The sequence below is a fragment of the Dipodomys spectabilis genome, unplaced genomic scaffold (genome assembly GCF_019054845.1).
Source record: "Dipodomys spectabilis isolate Male_0828 unplaced genomic scaffold, ASM1905484v1 ptg000001l, whole genome shotgun sequence".
Classification (NCBI taxonomy): Eukaryota; Metazoa; Chordata; class Mammalia; order Rodentia; family Heteromyidae; genus Dipodomys; species Dipodomys spectabilis.
In genome coordinates this window covers 21,847,767-21,866,611 of record NW_024870678.1, presented here as the reverse complement: position 1 = coordinate 21,866,611, position 18,845 = coordinate 21,847,767, and the positions used below count along the sequence as shown (strand labels likewise).

The following is an 18,845-nucleotide window of genomic DNA, read 5'->3' as shown; positions in this document are numbered from 1 at the left end:
GTTGGAATAACCACTACTGTAAAGATGTTAGTTGTCTCCTGAATCTCCACTGTCATTGAGCAGGCAATGAAATGGGTTTGGAACGGAATAGTGCTAAATTGGTAACTGGTTTGCTCACCCCTCACGTGTCCTACGGCATCCCTCTGTGCTCTCTCTACCCTATCACTGCATTTTTCTTACAGTATTGTACTTACTTCTGTGCTGTTTGTTTTGTGAGTGTCTTGAGAACAATCATTATATCTTGTGTGTCTGCAAGACCAGCCCTGAACTTAGAAAATGTTTAACGAATGAATGAATGAAGGTGCTTTTTAAAATGATGCAGTAAACTTAAAATCTATCATTCTAATTATTGGCTTCCAGTGTTCTGCTGGTAGAGGGAAGATGGCAGTGGTTTCCAAAAAACCCACTATCTAAACTGCAAGAGATAGTTTTAATTAATATCTACATTCTTATTTCCTGTTCTCTCTTCAGATTACTTGCTAGGTTCTGCCTGTTCTGCTTCTTCCCATGCATTACTGCTAAGATCACTCAGCGCTCTGTTTTCAAAAGTTAATGCATACTTTACTTTTCAGTTCTCTTTCTGTCTTTATTTAGTGTTAACCTCTATTGCTGGTAGACAAGTCCACCTGAGAACTCTTCTCCTTTGGTTTCTGTGATCTTTCCTTGTGTCCTGTGAGCTTCTCATGCTCTGCCTCTGAAACTGCTTTAGCTCCTCAGCTGTCTTCTACTGTGAATGCTCCTTATAAAGTGAATCCCATAGTTTCTTTACCACTTGCATCTTGATATTTTCTTTCTTTCTTTTTTTTTGGGGGGGGGGGGGTCCGGTTGTGGGACCTGAACTCTGGGCCTGGGCACTATCCCTCAGCTCTTCAGCTCAAGGCTAGCGCTCTACCACTTGAGCCACAGCACCACTTCCGGCTTTTTTCTTTTTGCTTATGTGGTGCCGAGGAATCGAACCCAGGGCCTCATGCATGCAAGGCAAGTGCTCTACCACTGAGCCACCTTCCCAGCCCCATCTCTTGATACTTTCTAACTCTTAACCTCTACCAGATCTTCTCTCCTGCTTCCATGCACTCCCATAGGAGAGTGTTCCTAGAATACTATGCTGGTGCCCCCTGGGGTGCAGCTTTGCCACCCATATTGTGTAGACATTTGAAACTCGCCAAGGGAAAAAATATGTCTTGTTCTTTAATTTTCTGACTCCTAGTTAGTGGATCAACTTGGATGCACTTTTGTCATTATCCTTCAGTGACCCTATCACGCTACCCTTGTCATTCATTATTCCAGATTGTTGAATTGATTCCCTTTTTGTGGGTAATAAATGCATTTCCATCAGCCTCCACTGTAACACAGAAATGCCATTAGGTCACTTTTTTTTGTTGGTTTCCAGTTACTTAATGCAAGGTGAAGGTCAAACAGTAAGTATAATTTATGAGGCCTCTTTTATTATTTCTGCCTTACCTACTTCTGTTGCCTCATGTCTTGTCTTTCCTTCATTATTAATCTAGTTCTTCTTCCTGATTCCAAACCATGTTGGCTCTTTCCACATACTCCTATTCGGTTTTGGCTTTGCACATGCTGTTTCCTGGGTCAGCAAACGCTTCATTTTCCCCAGCCCAAATACACACTCACCTGGTAAATTCCTATTCCTGTTCCTTTGAAATGCCCATCATACCATTATAGATTGTTTTGGGAGTGAGGAGTGGGCTTACTGGCTTTGAACCCAGGGCCTTGCACATACTCAGCATGTGTAATGAGCTACATCGTTAGTGTGCCATTGCAAATTCTTAGATGCATCTTTTTCTGTTTAAGTAGTATTGGTTTCAGTTCAATTTAATTGTTTTTATCTGTTTACTAGTATACAGTTCCTATAGATTGTGATGTAAATTTCCTATAGATTGTGATTCTATTTTCATCTCTTTATTTCCAGTGTTTAGTAGATGGTTATATTTAGCAATCATTCAACAAGTATTGAAAAAGGAATGAGATGCAGCCTGTGTGTGTGTGTGTGTGTGTGTGTGCACATGTGCGCACAAATGTACACCAATCTTGGGGCTTGAACTTAGGACCTGGACACTGTTCCTGAACTATTATTCTGTAACTTGAGCCACAGCTCCTCTTCCAGCTTTTTGATGATTAATCAGAAATAAGTGTCTCATAAACTTTCCTGCCCAGTCTCGCTTTGAACCAGTCTTCAGATCTCAGCCTTCTGAGTAGCTAGGATTACAGGCATGAACCACCCACACCTGACTACCACTTTGAAAAAATAGGAGTGTTTTTATTTGTAAGGAAAAAAAATGAAAATAGTATGCCTTATTTAGTATGATGTTCATTAAAATATTCTATTCTATGAATCATAAGACTTTGGCATGTTTTACAGATCAGGGATCTGGATTTTGTGTGACTGGTAAAATTGAAGCTGGCTATATTCAGACTGGTGACCGACTGTTGGCAATGCCTCCTAATGAAACTTGTACTGCAAAAGGTATTCATCAGCAAGATGCTTTTGCTAAATTATAGACTTTGAGACAGCGGGGGTTTGTTTTTTTTTTTCTTAAAGTAGTTTAGTTATAACTCCTAAGTAAATATCTTCTTACTAAAACTGTAACTGACTGTCAAAATGATACTAACTGTTGGAGATTAATATGTAAAAACATTGAGCAATTTTTGTTTTTTCTGTTGTGACTGTGTGTGTAGGTACATAGAGCATTCTAACTGCAGCAACATTGTGTTTTTGCTACTGATTCGAGAAGCCTGGTTAGGATTAAACCAGATGTGTAGACACCTGACAGATACATTTTAAATCATATTCTGTAGAAGAAATGAGACCTAAACCCAACCTGATACTAGTCAATGACAAATCAAACAGTATCATTTTCAAATTTCTATCTCAGAATAACAGGTTTGATTGTGCTTATGCTTGAACATGCATATGACCTTTGATCAAGAATTCATTCATATATATTGTATATATATATATATATATATATATATATATATATATATATATATATATATATAATAGTAAGGCTTAAGTGACACAGAAACATAGATAACTTAATGTTGAAAATGAGCAGAACTGGTTTATATTACCACACCCACTTCTTTTACTCAGAAATCTAATATATTCTTTCATGTACATCAGTTGGTAATTATTTCTGTCTTAGCCTTATATATATAAATGTTGAATGTGCATACAGACATTTTAAAAGTTTGTATTCTATACTTTTTTTTTTGTCAGTTGTGGGGCTTGAATTCTGGGCCTGGGCACTGTCCCTCAGCTCTTCAGCTCAAAGGTAGTGCTCTACCACTTCAGCCACGGTTCCACTTCCGGTTTTCTGGTGGTTTGTTGGAGATAAGAGTCTCATGGACTTTCCTGCCTGGCTGGCTTTGAACCATGATCCCCAGATCTCAGCCTCCTGAGTAGCTAGGATTACAGGCGTGAGCCACTGGTGCCCGGCTATGTATTCTATACTTTTATGTTCTATACTTATAATCTGGCTTCCAGCTAAGTCTGTGACTTCATTGTAATATTGAAGATGTAATTTAAAGTAGTATTACTTATAACAACTTTAAGCTGAAGTATAACTATTTAGTAGTTCCCTCTTTTGTGTTCAGTTCAGTTTATATGTAGAGTTACATCTGAGTAGTGTAAACATTTGAATGAACACTTCATTTGTTCAGCTTAAAGGTAGGATTTTTTTTTTCAGTCCCCAGCTGGGCATTGAACCCAGGGCCTTATGCATGCTACCTCTTGTATCTTTAGCTCTTGTTTTTTTTTTTTTTTTTTTTTTTTTTAAAGACAGTGTCTTGCTATGTAGACCAGGCTGGCCTCAAATCTTTGTCTCAGTCTCCCCAGTACTTGGGTTACAGGCATGTGCCATTGTGTCCAATTCATATGTGATTATATTAAAAAAATAATGCATTTTAGTAGATGAGTAAAGTTTAAGTATTTAAGCTACATAGAAAGGTAGCTATACAAACAAAAAGCATTATTTTCATTAGACTGGTTTTTTTTCTGCTTGTTAGTGCCTCTGAAATTTCTGTTTAGGTCAAAAGTAATTTTTACTTTAGGAAGTACTATTTTCTATAGCTCAATATTTTTCAAGTACCTCTCTGGGCTTTTCTTTTCTTTTTAAATGTTATTTTTATATATATATATATATATATATATATTTATACATTGGCTATGCATAACTAATATATATAACTTGAATTCCTGGATGCATACCCTGAGATTTTTGCTCAAGGCTACCACTTGATCCACATCTCCACTCTTGGCTTTTTTTTTTTTTTTTTTTTTTGTGGATAAGAGTATCATGGAATTTCTTCCTCAGTCTGGGTTCAAACCTCAGTCTTCAGATCTCAGCCTTCTGAGCAGCTGGGATTGCAGGTGTGAGTCTGCAATCACTTTAAAAAAGTGATTAAGAGCTACAGTCCTTTTGAAATACTAGTCTCCTAAGTGTTAATACATTTTTTGAAAATAAGAATTTTCTTATAACACATAATAGAACATAATCTTTTTTTTTTTTTTTTTGGGTCCGGTTGTGGGGCCTGAACTCTGAGCCTGAGCGCTGTCCCTCAGCTCTTCAGCTCAAGGCTAGCGCTCTACCACTTGAGCCACAGCGCCACTTCCGGCTTTTTTCTTATGTGGTGCTGAGGAATCGAACCCAGGGCCTCAGGCATACAAGGCAAGCGCTCTACCACTGAGCCAACTTCCCAGCCCCTAGAACATAATCTTAAAATCATCACAGAGTTTAAGACAGGTTCCCTGTGACTTCTTAAATGCTCATCTAGTCACTGCTGAAGTTTCATATCCTTTTCTTCTCTTTTCTCTGTCCCTTCTTCACAGAGCACTCCAGGTATTACCTCTCATTAGTGTTCTTTAAAGGGAAGCTTGGGTGGAAGCAGTGGGGAGAATGCCCTGCCTGAGAGCTTCTCTTCTAATGCAGGGAGGTTCAGGTTCTCAGCCTTCACTTCTCACCAGATTGCTTTTGCTTAGTTTGTTGGAGTGTTCTATGCACATTTCTCTCTGAATATTTAAGCTGCTACTGAGATGCTCTTAACTACAATCTTTAAAAAATGAGGTTTGAGTAAACCTGCTAATACCAAGTAGAAATTCCAAATCATTTTTTTATTAACATATTAAGTACATAGAGTAGTGGGGAAGGACCTCAAAGTTTTTAGGAAGACAAATATGAGACAGCAGTGTAACATTCTTAGGGCAAAGAAGAACCAGATATGATCATTTTAATTTTATATTTTATAATTGTATTCATTATAATTTGTATTTTATAATTAAATTTAATTAGTTTTTATTTGACAAGCTTTTTTTGGAGACAGAGTCTTTTACTATGTGCCTGAGAGTGACTTTGAATTTTTATCTCCTGTCCTGATTAACATCCTGAGTGCTGGGATTACAGGTGTGCACCACCACTTCTGGTTGGATAAATATTTCTAAGACAGAGTCTCACAAAACTAACAAAACCTCAAAACTAAAAAAAAATCCAAGTAACAACAACACAGAACATTGAAGTAAAGCTAATATAATGAAATATTCAATTTGAACTATTTCTTTGTGCCTGAATCCATTAATATCACAGTAAAGGTTGAATAGGGCCTGTTTATGGATCATCATTTGATTGTATAAATGAGTTTAAAATAGGTGATTAATGAGAAGAAGTCTGCCTTTTTATGGTCAAATGCAAGTCACTTTCTGTTTAGGGGGTGATCTGGAAGAGTCAAGTCTTAACGGAAGTGTGTTTTCCTCAACGCTCACAGTTACATTTCTCACTCTCAGGCCATTCAAATTGAAAATGATGAGTAGAGACTGATGAAGCACAAACCAGCCAAGCTCTCTTGGTTGTTATGGTTTGGTGTTTCACCGTATGCTTTGGTTTTTACTCATTTCCAGGAATCACTCTTCATGATGAACCCGTCGATTGGGCAGCGGCAGGCGATCATGTTAGTCTTACTTTGGTTGGGATGGATATCATCAAAATCAAGTGAGTAAGAAAATGAGTTTAAGCAACAATTGTTTTGGGATTTGAAAACACTTGAATTTTACAGCCTACCAGCTCAATTTTGGATCTTATTTGGCCAAAAATAGACATTTGGAGTAGTATTAGCAAATTGTCCTTAAAATTGAAATTAACACTGTCAAATTTTCTTTGAATGAAAGCTGTAAAGTATAAAGCAGTGCTTTAACTCAGAGGGAGTAATTAACAAAAGGGTCTAATATGCTTCATTGTTTTTATTTCTTTACAAGTAGTTGCAGAGAGATTTGCAATGAATGTAAATATATTTATCCCTAATCTACCTGCCTTCATTTTGTTGTTGTTGTTGTTGTTACAGTGTTGGCTGCATATTTTGTGGCCCCAAAGAACCCATTAAAGCTTGTACTCGTTTTAGAGCCCGAATCCTCATCTTTAATATTGAAGTTCCTATCACTAAAGGATTTCCTGTAAGTTTCAAAGTGTTATATTGTTTTTGCCTTTATAAGTTTAATCTTACCCAAAAAAGTAATAACTTAATTTTAGATGTGTTAGGCATATTTATTCTAAATAATCTCATTCTAATCTATAAAATCATAAAGGTAGAATTTGCAAGTCATTTAGTTTAGTTGGTTTTTATTTTAATTCTCAAGCCTAAGGGCTTTTTTCAGTAGAATTGAGAAAGCATGTCATAGTCAACCAGATAAAATCTGTGATAATAAAATGTATTAGAGGAAAAGGAGATAGGCTTTTTCTGTGTTTTCGATTTTATCCAGTGTTTTAAATTTGGGTCTTTCAAGTTTTCTATTTTGCTTACTATGCTTATTTGTAGTGTTTCTGATTATAAGTGATAGATGATTTTAGAAACTTTTGGAAACTTCAAACATCTAGGAAATAGTGTTTCCTAATTGCATAATCAGTGGATACTTGTACTCATGTTTCAGTGTATTTTATACTCATATTATCTGCCCAGTAGTGTGCAAATTATGTATATACTGATGATTGCTTGATAAATGGTAAATTTTAATTGTGCTAAAGGAACACCTTGCATGTTATATTAACACTGACCAACATTAATTAAAGACACATGTTTTATATGAAAAGAGGATTTTTATCTCATACATTTATTTATACAGGAAAAATATTGCTTGTGAATACTCTGAATTTCTCTTTTATGTTTATTTTTTCATAGATTTAATACTGTACTCTGTAGTTTCATACTTTGCTATTGTAACTTAAATATTTTCTTGTTAGGTTTTTATTTATCAATAGCTCATGTTGTATAGGTTATATGTAACAATGAAAAATTTGTATTTGAAAATATAAATGGATTATTTGCAGTATTTAATGCTTAATGTGTTTCAAGTGAATGAAATTAAGACAGTAATGATTGAACTTTAGAAGTGGTGCTGTGACTCAAGTGGTAGAGCACTAGCCTTGGGCTGAAGAGCTGAGGGACAGCGCCCAGGCCCAGAGTTCAAGCCCCATGACAAACCAAAAAAAAAAAAAAAAGATCATCATATGACTGAATTTCCAACTTTTTGAAACTAATGAATGTTTTAGAGGTTGGGAATAAACTATTTATCTCATGTAAATTCATCTTATAATTATACATTTTCATTTGAGATAATTATGGACCTTGCTTTAATTCTTTGTTTCTTTATAAATTTGGTTATGTAAAACTGTATTTGTAGAATACTGCTCAAGTACCTCAATAATTCTGTAAAATTTCTTTTGTACACAAAAAAGGAATAAAAGTGTCTCACCAAATAATTATAGTTGAGAATATGTAATTTTTTTGGGGAGTCCAGTCATGGGGCCTGAACTCTGGGCCTGGGTGCTGTCCCTCAGCTCTTCAGCTCAAGGCTAGCGCTCTACCACTTGAGCCACAGCGCCACTTCCAGCTTTTTTTTTTTCTTTTTGCTTATGTGGTGCTGAGGAATCGAACCCAGGGCCTCAGGCATGCAAGGCAAGAGCTCTACCACTGAGCCACATCCTCAGCCCGAGAATATGTAATTTTTAACTGTTAAAAATTTATACTGTCAATCGGCAAGTAACTACAACTTGATGGCTTTTGGTAGAATTGAACTCATTCATAGAAATCAAAATGTCCTGTGTGGGGAAGGTGGAGAGGTTGGTTACAGCATGATCTTACTCATCCAAATTGTATTTGCCAATGGAGAGGTGGAGAGGTCAAGAGGTCGTCAGTAGTTACTTTGAATAGCAATAATGTCTTCTTGGTTACAAATTTAAAAAAATAAGCATGAACTGAAAGTGTTGGCATTGTTTTGAGATTTGACATTTGTATATTGAGTCACAAAAACCAGAATGAAATTTGATCAGAAAAAAAATCATACTCTATGGGGAAAATTTTTCAGAAAAAATATTTTTAAGCAAAAAAATATTTCCTAATATTTATTGTCTAGACACAATTTCCTCAGTGCTGCATAAATTGCCCTTTTTAAAAATGGTTTAAGAGAGAAAACGAGAATACATTAGACTTGAGCTGAATTCCTGTTTGATTTCTTTTCTAATTTACTAAACTGTACATAACAGAATTTGCCATTTTGGCCATGAGATTCAGCGTAATTCCATGGCATGAAATGCATTCACAATGTTATATGGGTATCACTAATTTCTATCTCTAGTTTTTTATTATTTCAAAGTAAAAATCTGTATGCATTCAACAGTAATTGCCCATTGTGGTTTTTATTTGCATTTCTGTAATGATTAGTGATAGTGAGCTACTATGTACTTATTAGCCATTTGTGTATCTTTGGGGAAATGTCAATTGACATTCTTGCCTCATTTTTGAATTAGAATTGTGTGCGTGCGTGTGTGTGTGTGTGTGTGTGTGTGTGTGTGTGTCTGTTGTTATAGTAATTCTTTATTTGTTCTGAGTATTAACCCTTTATCAGATATAGAATTCAAAAATATTGTTTATTCTTTGGGTTGTCTTCTTTTTCTCAATAGTGTTATGTATTTTGAAGAAAATTTGTTTTTCTTATGTTCCTTATGCGTTTGGTGCCATAGCTGAGAAAGCCTTGCCAAGTACCGTATCATGAAGTTTTCTGTTCTATACTTTGTTCTATATGTTTTACAGTTATATTTTAAACATTTTAGGTAATTTACCCATTTTTGGAGTTCAATTTTTCAAATATAAATATTTATTCTTAGTTGTTTTCTTGTTTATGTTTAGATTTCTAAACAACACTTATTCTACCTGTAGAATGACAAAAGATTATGACAGGGAATTCAGATGTTTAAATAGAAATGGAATCAAGGGTAGGCATTATCTGAGTCACAAGGGACAGATTTCTTAATTCCACTTGTAGCCAGGGTCCCTTCTCAAAAGCCTTCTTTTTTAATCTTTTTGTTTTAGTAAGTTTTTTTATTGTGAAAATACTGTACAGAGGGGTTACAGTTCCATGAGCAAGGTAATGAGTACATTTCTTATCAAGCATTGTTGCCTCCTTTGTTTTTCCCTACCATCCCTTCCTTCCCACCTCTACAACTACACTTTTCTTGTGCTGGGGCTTGAACTTGGCCTGGGTGCCGCTCCTGAGCTGCTTTTGCTCAAGGCTATTGTTCTACTACTTGAGCCACAGTGCTACTTCTGGTTTTTCCTGAGCAGTTTATTGGAGATAAGAGTCTCATGGACTTTTATGCCCAGGCTTGTTTCAAACTACCACAATCCTCAGATTTCACCCTCCTGCGTAGCTAGGATTGCAGGCATGAGCCACCTGTGCCTGGCCTCTTTTTAAGTTTTTTTTCTGCTCTTTCCCCCACACACCTCTATTTCTGTTTGAAAGCATTGTCTTTCTATTTCCTTGAACTGTTTCTTGGGCTGTTTCAGGGATTTGTGTCTTCACAACTGGACATGATGTCTGCCTCTCCTTCCCCCAGACTCTGACCTTCAGTTAAGTTTTGTATATGGTAGTAAATAATACTTCATCTTCATTCTTTTCCATGTGGATATCTAGTTTTTTCAACACCATTTGTTGAAAAAACTGTCCATTCCCTAATGATCTTGGCACTCCTTTGAAAGGAAAATGACCATATAGTCCTTAATATATTTTAAATGTAGGTTTCTTAGAATTTAAGGAAAATAATTATTTATCAGTTAATATCATAATACAGTTTATAGAACACTAGATAATTTGATTCTTAAAAAATCACATAAAGTAAAGTTCTAATCTGAAGCCCTTCAGGTCTATATGTTTTAGAATTCAGTAATGGTAGGATTTTAGAAACATAAATGTCATTGTGTATATTGTATAAAATTCTAACATGTGGTTGGCCAATACTGGAACACCCTATAAGGAAACATTAATATTCCCTGTCATACTTTGTCAATATTCATACTGTATGTGATACACAGGAGTATAAATTGTTTTACTTCAAGTATAGTTTTGCTATTTAAGTAGGTTCATAACCGACTTTGGAAAAGCAACTTTTATCAGTCTTCTGGGATTTGGGAAATGTAGATAAAGGAAACTGTGGAACTGTGTTACTGTTGTCGGCATTCACAGAAGATGATCTGGGCACTCTTGAGAGGTCATGACCATGAATAGTGAGTGGTTAAGCACTTTCATTATGAAATGCAGTATTTTTTCCCTCCGTTACACTCTGGTACAGATTGGTTTGAATTATGGTTTGAGCTATATAATTTGAATTAAAATATTGTACAATCATTTGTCTTGTATATAGGTTCTTTTACTTGTATTTAACAAGCATTTTGTTCACTTACAATTTTGTAAGATGCTGTGGAGACAGAGAAATTAAATCTAATCCTAATTTTCAAATTTACCTTTATTTTCTTTGACTTAGCTTTTTACAAAGTAAACTTTTAAGAAGTAAATTTACTAATTTACCTTGTTTTTTACTTTGTGACTTGATTTTTAATGACTTCCCAATGTTTTTAGGATTATGTATCTACCATCTCTCTTGTATTTCTACTTTCTTTCATTGATTTTTGTCTGTAGTGTTGGAAATGAAACTCAGAGCCTTCAGCCATGCTAGGCAAGGGTTATTATATCACTAAACCTGCATTTCTGTTTTCTGAATAGGAAAACTATATTTTGAATAGGAAATTCTAGCTCTGAAGTGTCTGTGTCTGTATAACAAAACAGCGTAAAAGTGGTATTTACAAACCAATTAAAATTTGATAGCTTTATTACTTCCTGGGAATTGAGTCTTTTCACTGTAGCTAGAGTATAGACTGTAACTCAGATATGACAAAGGAACTCCCGGTGTTCCTGGCTTGTCCACTTAAAGTTTATTATTCAAATAAGGGTAGTCTAGTCATCCTGTATTCTTCTGCTATGGATTAGGATCTGTACAGACCTTTTATGTGATTTCTACAAGTCCTTTAGTAAGCTGAAATAGGGAGAACTCTTGAGATTTGTAGTTCCAGCTGATCTAAGTGAGGTAAAATGCCATGGCCACATTAAATTACGTTATCTTTTTGGTATCATTCCCTTATATGTCAAACATAAGTAGTCGTTAGCTAACTTAGCTCCGACAGATAGCTGTATGGCCACATTACATTGCAAAACTTTTAAAATATTTTCCATGCATGTCAAACAATGGACAGTGATAGCTGGTATGTAAATTAAGTTATCTAACTAACTGAACATTTTCCATGTGCCAGGCACTACTTAAAATAACATATTCTGATTTTCCTCATTTCAGTATAAGGAACCTGAGGATGGGAATTTTGCAGGGAGAAAACTTAGTGCTTGCCATGATGATAGTGATTTGAACTCATATCTGATGGATTTCAGTGCCTATCTAAACACCCATACAAACAAGATTGAATCACACTGCTTGGTATTTAGGGGAGTTTAAAATGCTATTTTTCTTCCTTTTCTCTATAAATAGTTTATGTTCATTACCCAACAATAAGCACATGAATTGCCGTTGAATATGACGTGCCTTCTTTTTAGGATGGAACCTTCCATAGGTATTGAGCATGTATGCCAGGCATCTCCTCAACCTGTTTGATTCTTTGCACAATGCAATTAAAGCCTTCCTGTGGTCTAGCTGATGAAACTGAGGTACAGAGAGATTGCATGCCACTGTACCTGATTATTCTAAATGCTAAAATTTTTATGACAACATCAAGGTGTTGTTATCCTCACTGTTCCAAAGGAAAAAGACAGAAAGATTATGCAGTTTGCTAAAGTTTACACTGTGCATGTAGGGACAGGCATTACCATGTTAAGCAATTATTCAGTGTTGCAATTATTTGTTTTAGGTGCTGTTACACTACCAGACTGTCAGTGAACCTGCTGTTATTAAACGACTGATTAGTGTCTTAAGCAAAAGCACGGGTGAAGTCATGAAGAAAAAGCCTAAGTGAGTGTGTTAATGCAGAAATTGTAAACACTAGCAATGTAAGCAAATTGCTTATAGATAAGCTCATATGTATAGGTTTTCAGGTAAGTGAAATCTGCTTTTACTTGTTCCACAAATTATTTTTTATGGCTGAATTAAAACAAACCTAAAAATAGAACACTTAAGCCCCTGGTTAGCTATAAATTTCAGGTATATGTATATATGTGTATTTATCGAGCCCTAAATACTGATGCTATATAGAATAAAGAAATTTCAGAAACTAGCTGTATAAGATGAATTTGAATTATGTCTTCCCTTTGGTTTCACATCTGAATTTTAGGCTTTCTTGACTTCCTGTAACCAGCTTAATGAGTTCATTCTCTTGGCTTGGAACACAATCATGTACATGTTCTTTAGCCTTTTTCTCTTCTGGAAAGTATTTTCTTTTTTGTTTTTAGTCCACAAGAGCCTTTTTGATCACCATTTTGATGATTACCATTTGACTTCTTTGATTATCATTTAGTATCCAGGACAGAGTGTGGACAGTTCTCCTTTTGCTGAGACAATACTGGGACTTTTCGAAGGAAATAACTTCCTGAGAAACTTAAGTGCATTGGAACCAGAAAATACAAAAGCTAGTCACAGATCTTACAAAATACAGGTGTCTTAGTCCAATTAAGCTGAAGGCTATCTCAGTTTGGCTTGGCTGCTTCTGCTGTGGGGTTTTCCTCAACTTCAGCCCTGTGGGGAAACCCACCCAAAACCCCCTTTTTTTGTCTTTGAATGCTACCAAAGTGCACCTGCTAAGCCACTGCCCAGCATGGTTAGTTGGGTAGTGGACCAAGCTGCAGGTAGAGAAGAGATGCTTCACACTTAGAAACCCAGTCTTGCTTCTTAGAAGGGGCAGCTGCTCTACCTCTGTCTTGAAGGTGGTTCTTTTTGGGAGGAGTCTGTGAAAGTTTCTAGCATATGTGGTTGCCATAATGTTCTCAGGTAAGTAATAGAACTCTTAAGATGAACAGCTCTCTTGAATTGGCTCTCTCATGATGTAGAAACCTTACAAGTGGCAGAGGCAGGATTTTAACTTCTTTGGTTCATATAAAATTTATACAAAAGCTAGGTTGTTTGACCTAGAAAATAGGAAAACTTTCTATTGGAGTTGCTACATTGTGTCTACTCTTGATTTTCCCCCTGTCTATAGCAGCTAGGAAATCCTCGCCCAAGAATCCTAGGGTTGAAGATGTTCTCCAATAGGTTTTCCTATCATCTATCTGTATCCTATCCTTTTCTCTTATTTCATACCAACACTGCTTGACCTTTTTCCTTCATTTCAGATCATGTACGCTCTATACCCAACTGTGGTACACAGAATGGAATTGAACTTTGTAGAAATTAAATTAAACATAAGTCATGAACAGATTTGATTATCCTCTTCCTAAACATAGGACTGAAATAATCTAAAGCCTGTATTTGAAGATGTTCATGTATTTTATTTTTTGAAGAACTTGTTTGTTTTAGTTGGTCTGTCCCTGAACTCATCTTAAAAAGGGTAGTTTATGTTCTCTTTTTAGAGAACACCAAAATGAAATTAAAATGCAGCCCATGAATGGGGATTTTGTTTGGAACCACTTGTGGTTTGGCCTTGGCCTATCAATCTTCATTTCCCATAAGGAAATATAATATATAAGAGTATATATAGCTGGGCATCAGTGGCTCACACCTGTAATGCTAGCTACTCAGGAGGCTGAGATCTGAGGATCATGGTTCAAAGCCAGCCCGAGCAGGAAAGTCCATGAAACTCTCATCTCCAATAAACCACCAGAAAACAGGAAGTGGCACTGTGGCTTAAGCAGTAGAGCACTTGCCTTGAGCTGAACAGCTGAGGGACAGTGCCCAGGCCCAGAGTTCAAGCCCCAAGACTGACCCAAAAAAAAGAATATATATATATATATATATATATATATATATATGAGTAATCTCAGTACTTATGTAGAGATTTCTCTGATTTAGAGTATTCTGAGCACTTATGTAGAGATTTCTCAGACTGGGCGGGGTCTATAGTTCAGTGGCAGAGCCTGTGTTTCTCATAAACAAGGTTTGGGTTAAATAACAAATCAACACAAATCAAAAACAATAAGGAGCCGGGTGTCAGTGGCTATAATCCTAGCTACTCAGGAGACTGAGATCAGAGGATCGAAGGTCAAAGCCAGCCCTGGCAGGAGAGTCCATGAGACTCTTATCTCCAATTAACCATCAGAAAACGGGAAGTAGGGGCTCAAGTAGTAGAATGCTGGCATTGAGCTGAAGAGTGCAGGGACAGCTCCCAAGCCCAGAGTTCAAGCCCCACGACTGACCAAAACAACAAAAAAACCACAACAATAAAGATAGCTTCCTACACACAATTTCAAAATTCTCTGAAGTGGGCAAAAGGATGGCCAATAGACACATGAAGAAATGCTCAACCTCTCTAGCCATAAAAGATATGCAAATTAAAACAACACTGAGGTACCACCTCACCCCAGTTAGGATGGCTATAATCAAGAACCCTAATAACAACAGATGCTGGAGGGGATGTTGACAGAAGGGAACCTTACTGCATTGTTGGTGGGAGTGTGAGATTGTTCAACCACTTTGGAAAGTAGTATGGAGATTCCTCAACAAACTCCACATAGAGCTCTCCTATGACCCAGCAATCCCACTTTTGGGCATTTACCTGAATGATCACTAACAAGACCATACTAAAGCTACCAGCACAACTATGTTTATTGCAGCATTATTTACCATAGCTAAGATATGGCACCAAACCAGATGCCCCTCAGTAGATGAATGGATCAAGAAAATGTGGTATATATACACAATGGAATTCTATGCCTCCATCAGAAAGAATGACATTGCCCCATTTGTTAGGAAATGGAAAGACTTGGAAAAAATTATATTAAGTGAAGTTAGCCAGGCCCAAAGAAACATAGGTCCCATGATTTCCCTTATTTGCAATAACTAGTATATGTCTGAGACAAGCAGAAACTGTCAGATAAGATGATGTTAGGTGAAATGAACCCCAAGGTAAGGTCTCAAATGGTTTTTCTCTCTTGCTATTGTTTCTAACATATTTATAAGATGATTTCTTTGTTGCTTTGTATGTCCCTCCCTCATGGTAATACCCCTGTTTTCACTGTATTTGATGTTGATATAATTTGGGGAGGGGAAGGGAAAAAACAAATTGTTTAGGGATACAGGTGGACCCATTGCAACAATGAGATGTACAAGACATTATGTTGAGAAAGGAACTTTACAGCTTTGATGGGGGGCAGGGATGGTAAGGGGAAACAAAGGAGGAGGCAACAATGCTTGATGAGAAATTATTCATTACCTTGCTCATGTAATTGTAAGCCCTCTGTACGGTATTTTCACAATAAAAAACTTATTAATAAAAAATTTGAATTTTAGTTGTGCTAGGCGTGGTGGTACATGCCTGTACTTCTAGTACTTGTTGGGGTACAAGCAAGAGGATTGAAAGTTGGAGGCCAGCCTGAGGTGAGAGTAAGAGCCTGTCTCAAAAGCAGTGCCACAACAGAACGGTTTTACTGCAAAAGACTCAGGCCTTATATTCCTCTTTTAAAATACTTCAAGGATTAGTATTTTCATTCCCTCTCCTCTGTCCTCCCCTTCCCTGTCCTTTCCTCCCTACCTCTCCCCGCTCCTCCTGTCCCCTGCCCTCCTGTCCCCTCCCTTGATTTAGGGGATGAAAGCTCCTTCAGCTTGCTCGCTCATGGCAAGCTCTCTACCACCTAAAACATGATGCCTCCAGCCTGGATTTTTGCTGATTAGTTGGATATGCAGTCTCACAGACATTTTTACCCAGGTTTTGAACCTTGATCCTTTAGGTTTCAGCCTCCTGAGTAGCTAGGATTGTAGACCTGAGCCACTGCTACCCAGCAGTTACCTTTATTAGATAATTGAACATTGTGATTTCTTTAGGGAATAAAGTATATTTATCAGGATGGGTGTTGAGCATTTTAGGTTCCAGTAGAACTTGTGTTTGAAAGATTAGAATATAAACATTAAGTATCTAATATTTTTTAATTTATGAATTACTCTGCATTTCTTTTAAGTCAAAAGGACTCAAAAGGCATTTGTTTTCATATTTAAAAAACAGCATTTTTCAGTTTTCAGAAGATAACATTTATTGACTAAATATAAAGTATTCGCTTTTCAGGTTATTGTTAGTACATCATTCAGCTTGACAGTATTTGTACCTTTCCCCCCTTTCTAGGTTATTGACTAAAGGCCAGAATGCATTGGTGGAGCTACAAACACAAAGACCAGTAGCCCTTGAGCTTTACAAAGACTTCAAGGAGCTGGGGAGGTTCATGCTGCGTTACAGCGGTTCTACAATTGCTGCTGGTGTTGTCACTGAGGTATTTTGAAGTGACTGAGTCTTTTTTTATAGTTATATTCTCTCTTTTTAAGAATGATGATTTTTTAAGGATGATGGCTGATACTATATAACTAAAGGAAAGCACAAGAATGTTATTAGGACAGGAAATTAAAATTAATATTAACAAGTTAAAAGACTGATCAGAAGATATTTTGTCACATAGGAAATATATGAGAATCTATAAGGTCTATAAGAATAGTAGAATAGTTCTGTCAGGTGCCAGTGGCTCAAACCTGTAATTCTAACTACTCTGGAGGCTAAGATCTGAGGATAGTGGTTTGAAGCCAGCCTGGGCAGGAAAGTTTGTGAGACACTTATTTCCAGTTAACTACCAAAAAGCTGGAAGTGGAGCTGTGGCTTAAATAGTAGAGCGTACTAGGCCTTGAACAAAAAATGCTCACAGACAGTAAGTGCCCAGGCCCTGAGTTCAAGCCCCAGGACTAGTACACACTCACAATATGAAAGTGTAGATACTAAGAATCATATGAATTGGGGAGTGTTGATTTTATTTAATGGAAGAATCTTAAGTATTCCTTCCAAAAGTTTAAATATCATTATTTATATAAAATATTTATGGAATTCAGTGGGAGAGAGAAGGTTGGACCAGAGCTGAGCTGTTTGTGTTCTTGCTTCACTGACTTGTAGCTAGTACAAGAATTTCTTCTTCAATTGAATTATCTGTAAAGGGGGTCCTTGACTTATTTATTTATAAGTGGGTAATTAGAATTGCTGTGAAATGAGAAGGGCCACACAAAACACTTGGCACAGTGATCAGCCCTCTCCTCAGTAAACCTGCTTAGCAGCCTTATCATCAGCATCAGGTTTAATCTATCAAGGCATTTTTTTTTTTTATAAAAGAGCATTCTGTAGTGGAGTTTCTTGTGGAGAATAATAGAGAGATTGCAGAAAATCTTATAAACTGCTTGGCTAGGGAAGGGAGGACAAAATTGTATGAAAATTTCTACTTGCTAGAAGTATTTTACTCCTAGTCTTTTTGTTCTTTTCTTGCAAGTGTGGTTAAATTACAGAAAATATTTTTTTTCTTTGCAGATAAAAGAATGATGAACCAAAATTTCTACCATGCTTCCAAATGCAGTGGAGTAGTGAATGGCTGGGTTTGTTGTGTTGCTGTTGTTTTGTTTTTAAGGAATCCAATTATGCAATTAGGAAACAATGTGCAGCTGATATATTTATTTTTACATGACAAAGTTAAAGCTATAGTTAGCTGCCAAGAAGTGTTCATAATCACTCCTGGAAAAATTTCAAGTTGCCAACTGACAAAGAAGGGCTAATACTGCACTTTCATTTAAGATGAATCTTTCTCTTTGGAATGGTAGTAAGTGAATTTATTTGCTGAAACTTATGGAAAGCATCAGAAATGATACTAGAAGGCCATTTAAATCATCATGAAATGGACTGCAGTCAAACCACACAATATTTGCAGGTTTCTCTTTTCATTCGACTGTTCTGCATATGTTTTACGGGAAGGTAACTGAATTGGGCTTTTGGAGTAGGCGATGGTTGGCCTGGGCACTTTTTTTTTTTGTTAACTCTAGGAACAGACTTTCTGAAGGTTATAATAAAGATATTCTGTGTTGAGCATAAAAATGCCTTTGTCCATCAAGTCATTTTTGAAAGCATAATTTGGAATTATGGAAGCTGTCTCTTTAGTAACCAGAGCACTTAAGTTGAAAAGTTAGTTAATCAAATGCCTTAGTTTGAACAGAATTCACACTGTTATTTTGTTTCTTACACATTTACAATTTGGTCCATCACTGTCACTAAATACAAGTTGGGACTTCTGTGGGATTGTTTTCACCTGAGCTTCCTGTCTCTTTTACATGATTTTAAAATTTTTATTCTAACAGTGAATCTAGTTTAGTCTTACCTATTTCTAGCTATAAGTTGCTTTTCATGTTAGCACAAAACTTTCAGAATCATTTATATGATGACTGTATCTCTAGCTTATATACATTACAGAATGTGGTTCCTAGGAGAAAGACTTGTATTTTTCTTCAAAGTTTAATGACAAACCCTAAGGTTTACTTATTTTAAAAGTACTTGCCTACACAAAA

At 36.3% G+C, this 18,845-nt stretch overlaps 1 protein-coding gene across 1 annotated transcript in view; it reads left to right on the top strand.

Moving 5' to 3' along the window:
* Hbs1l (HBS1 like translational GTPase) overlaps positions 1-18,444 on the top strand; it is a 69,656-nt gene extending 51,212 nt beyond the window's left edge. Inside the window, exons 13-18 of the mRNA XM_042667579.1 lie at positions 2,381-2,485; positions 5,915-6,005; positions 6,355-6,463; positions 12,253-12,353; positions 16,606-16,750; positions 17,821-18,444. Of these exons, the coding sequence (XP_042523513.1) occupies positions 2,381-2,485; positions 5,915-6,005; positions 6,355-6,463; positions 12,253-12,353; positions 16,606-16,750; positions 17,821-17,832 (563 nt within the window). The 3' untranslated portion in view covers positions 17,833-18,444. The remainder of the gene's footprint in view (positions 1-2,380; positions 2,486-5,914; positions 6,006-6,354; positions 6,464-12,252; positions 12,354-16,605; positions 16,751-17,820) is intronic.
* Positions 18,445-18,845: the final 401 nt, after the last annotated feature.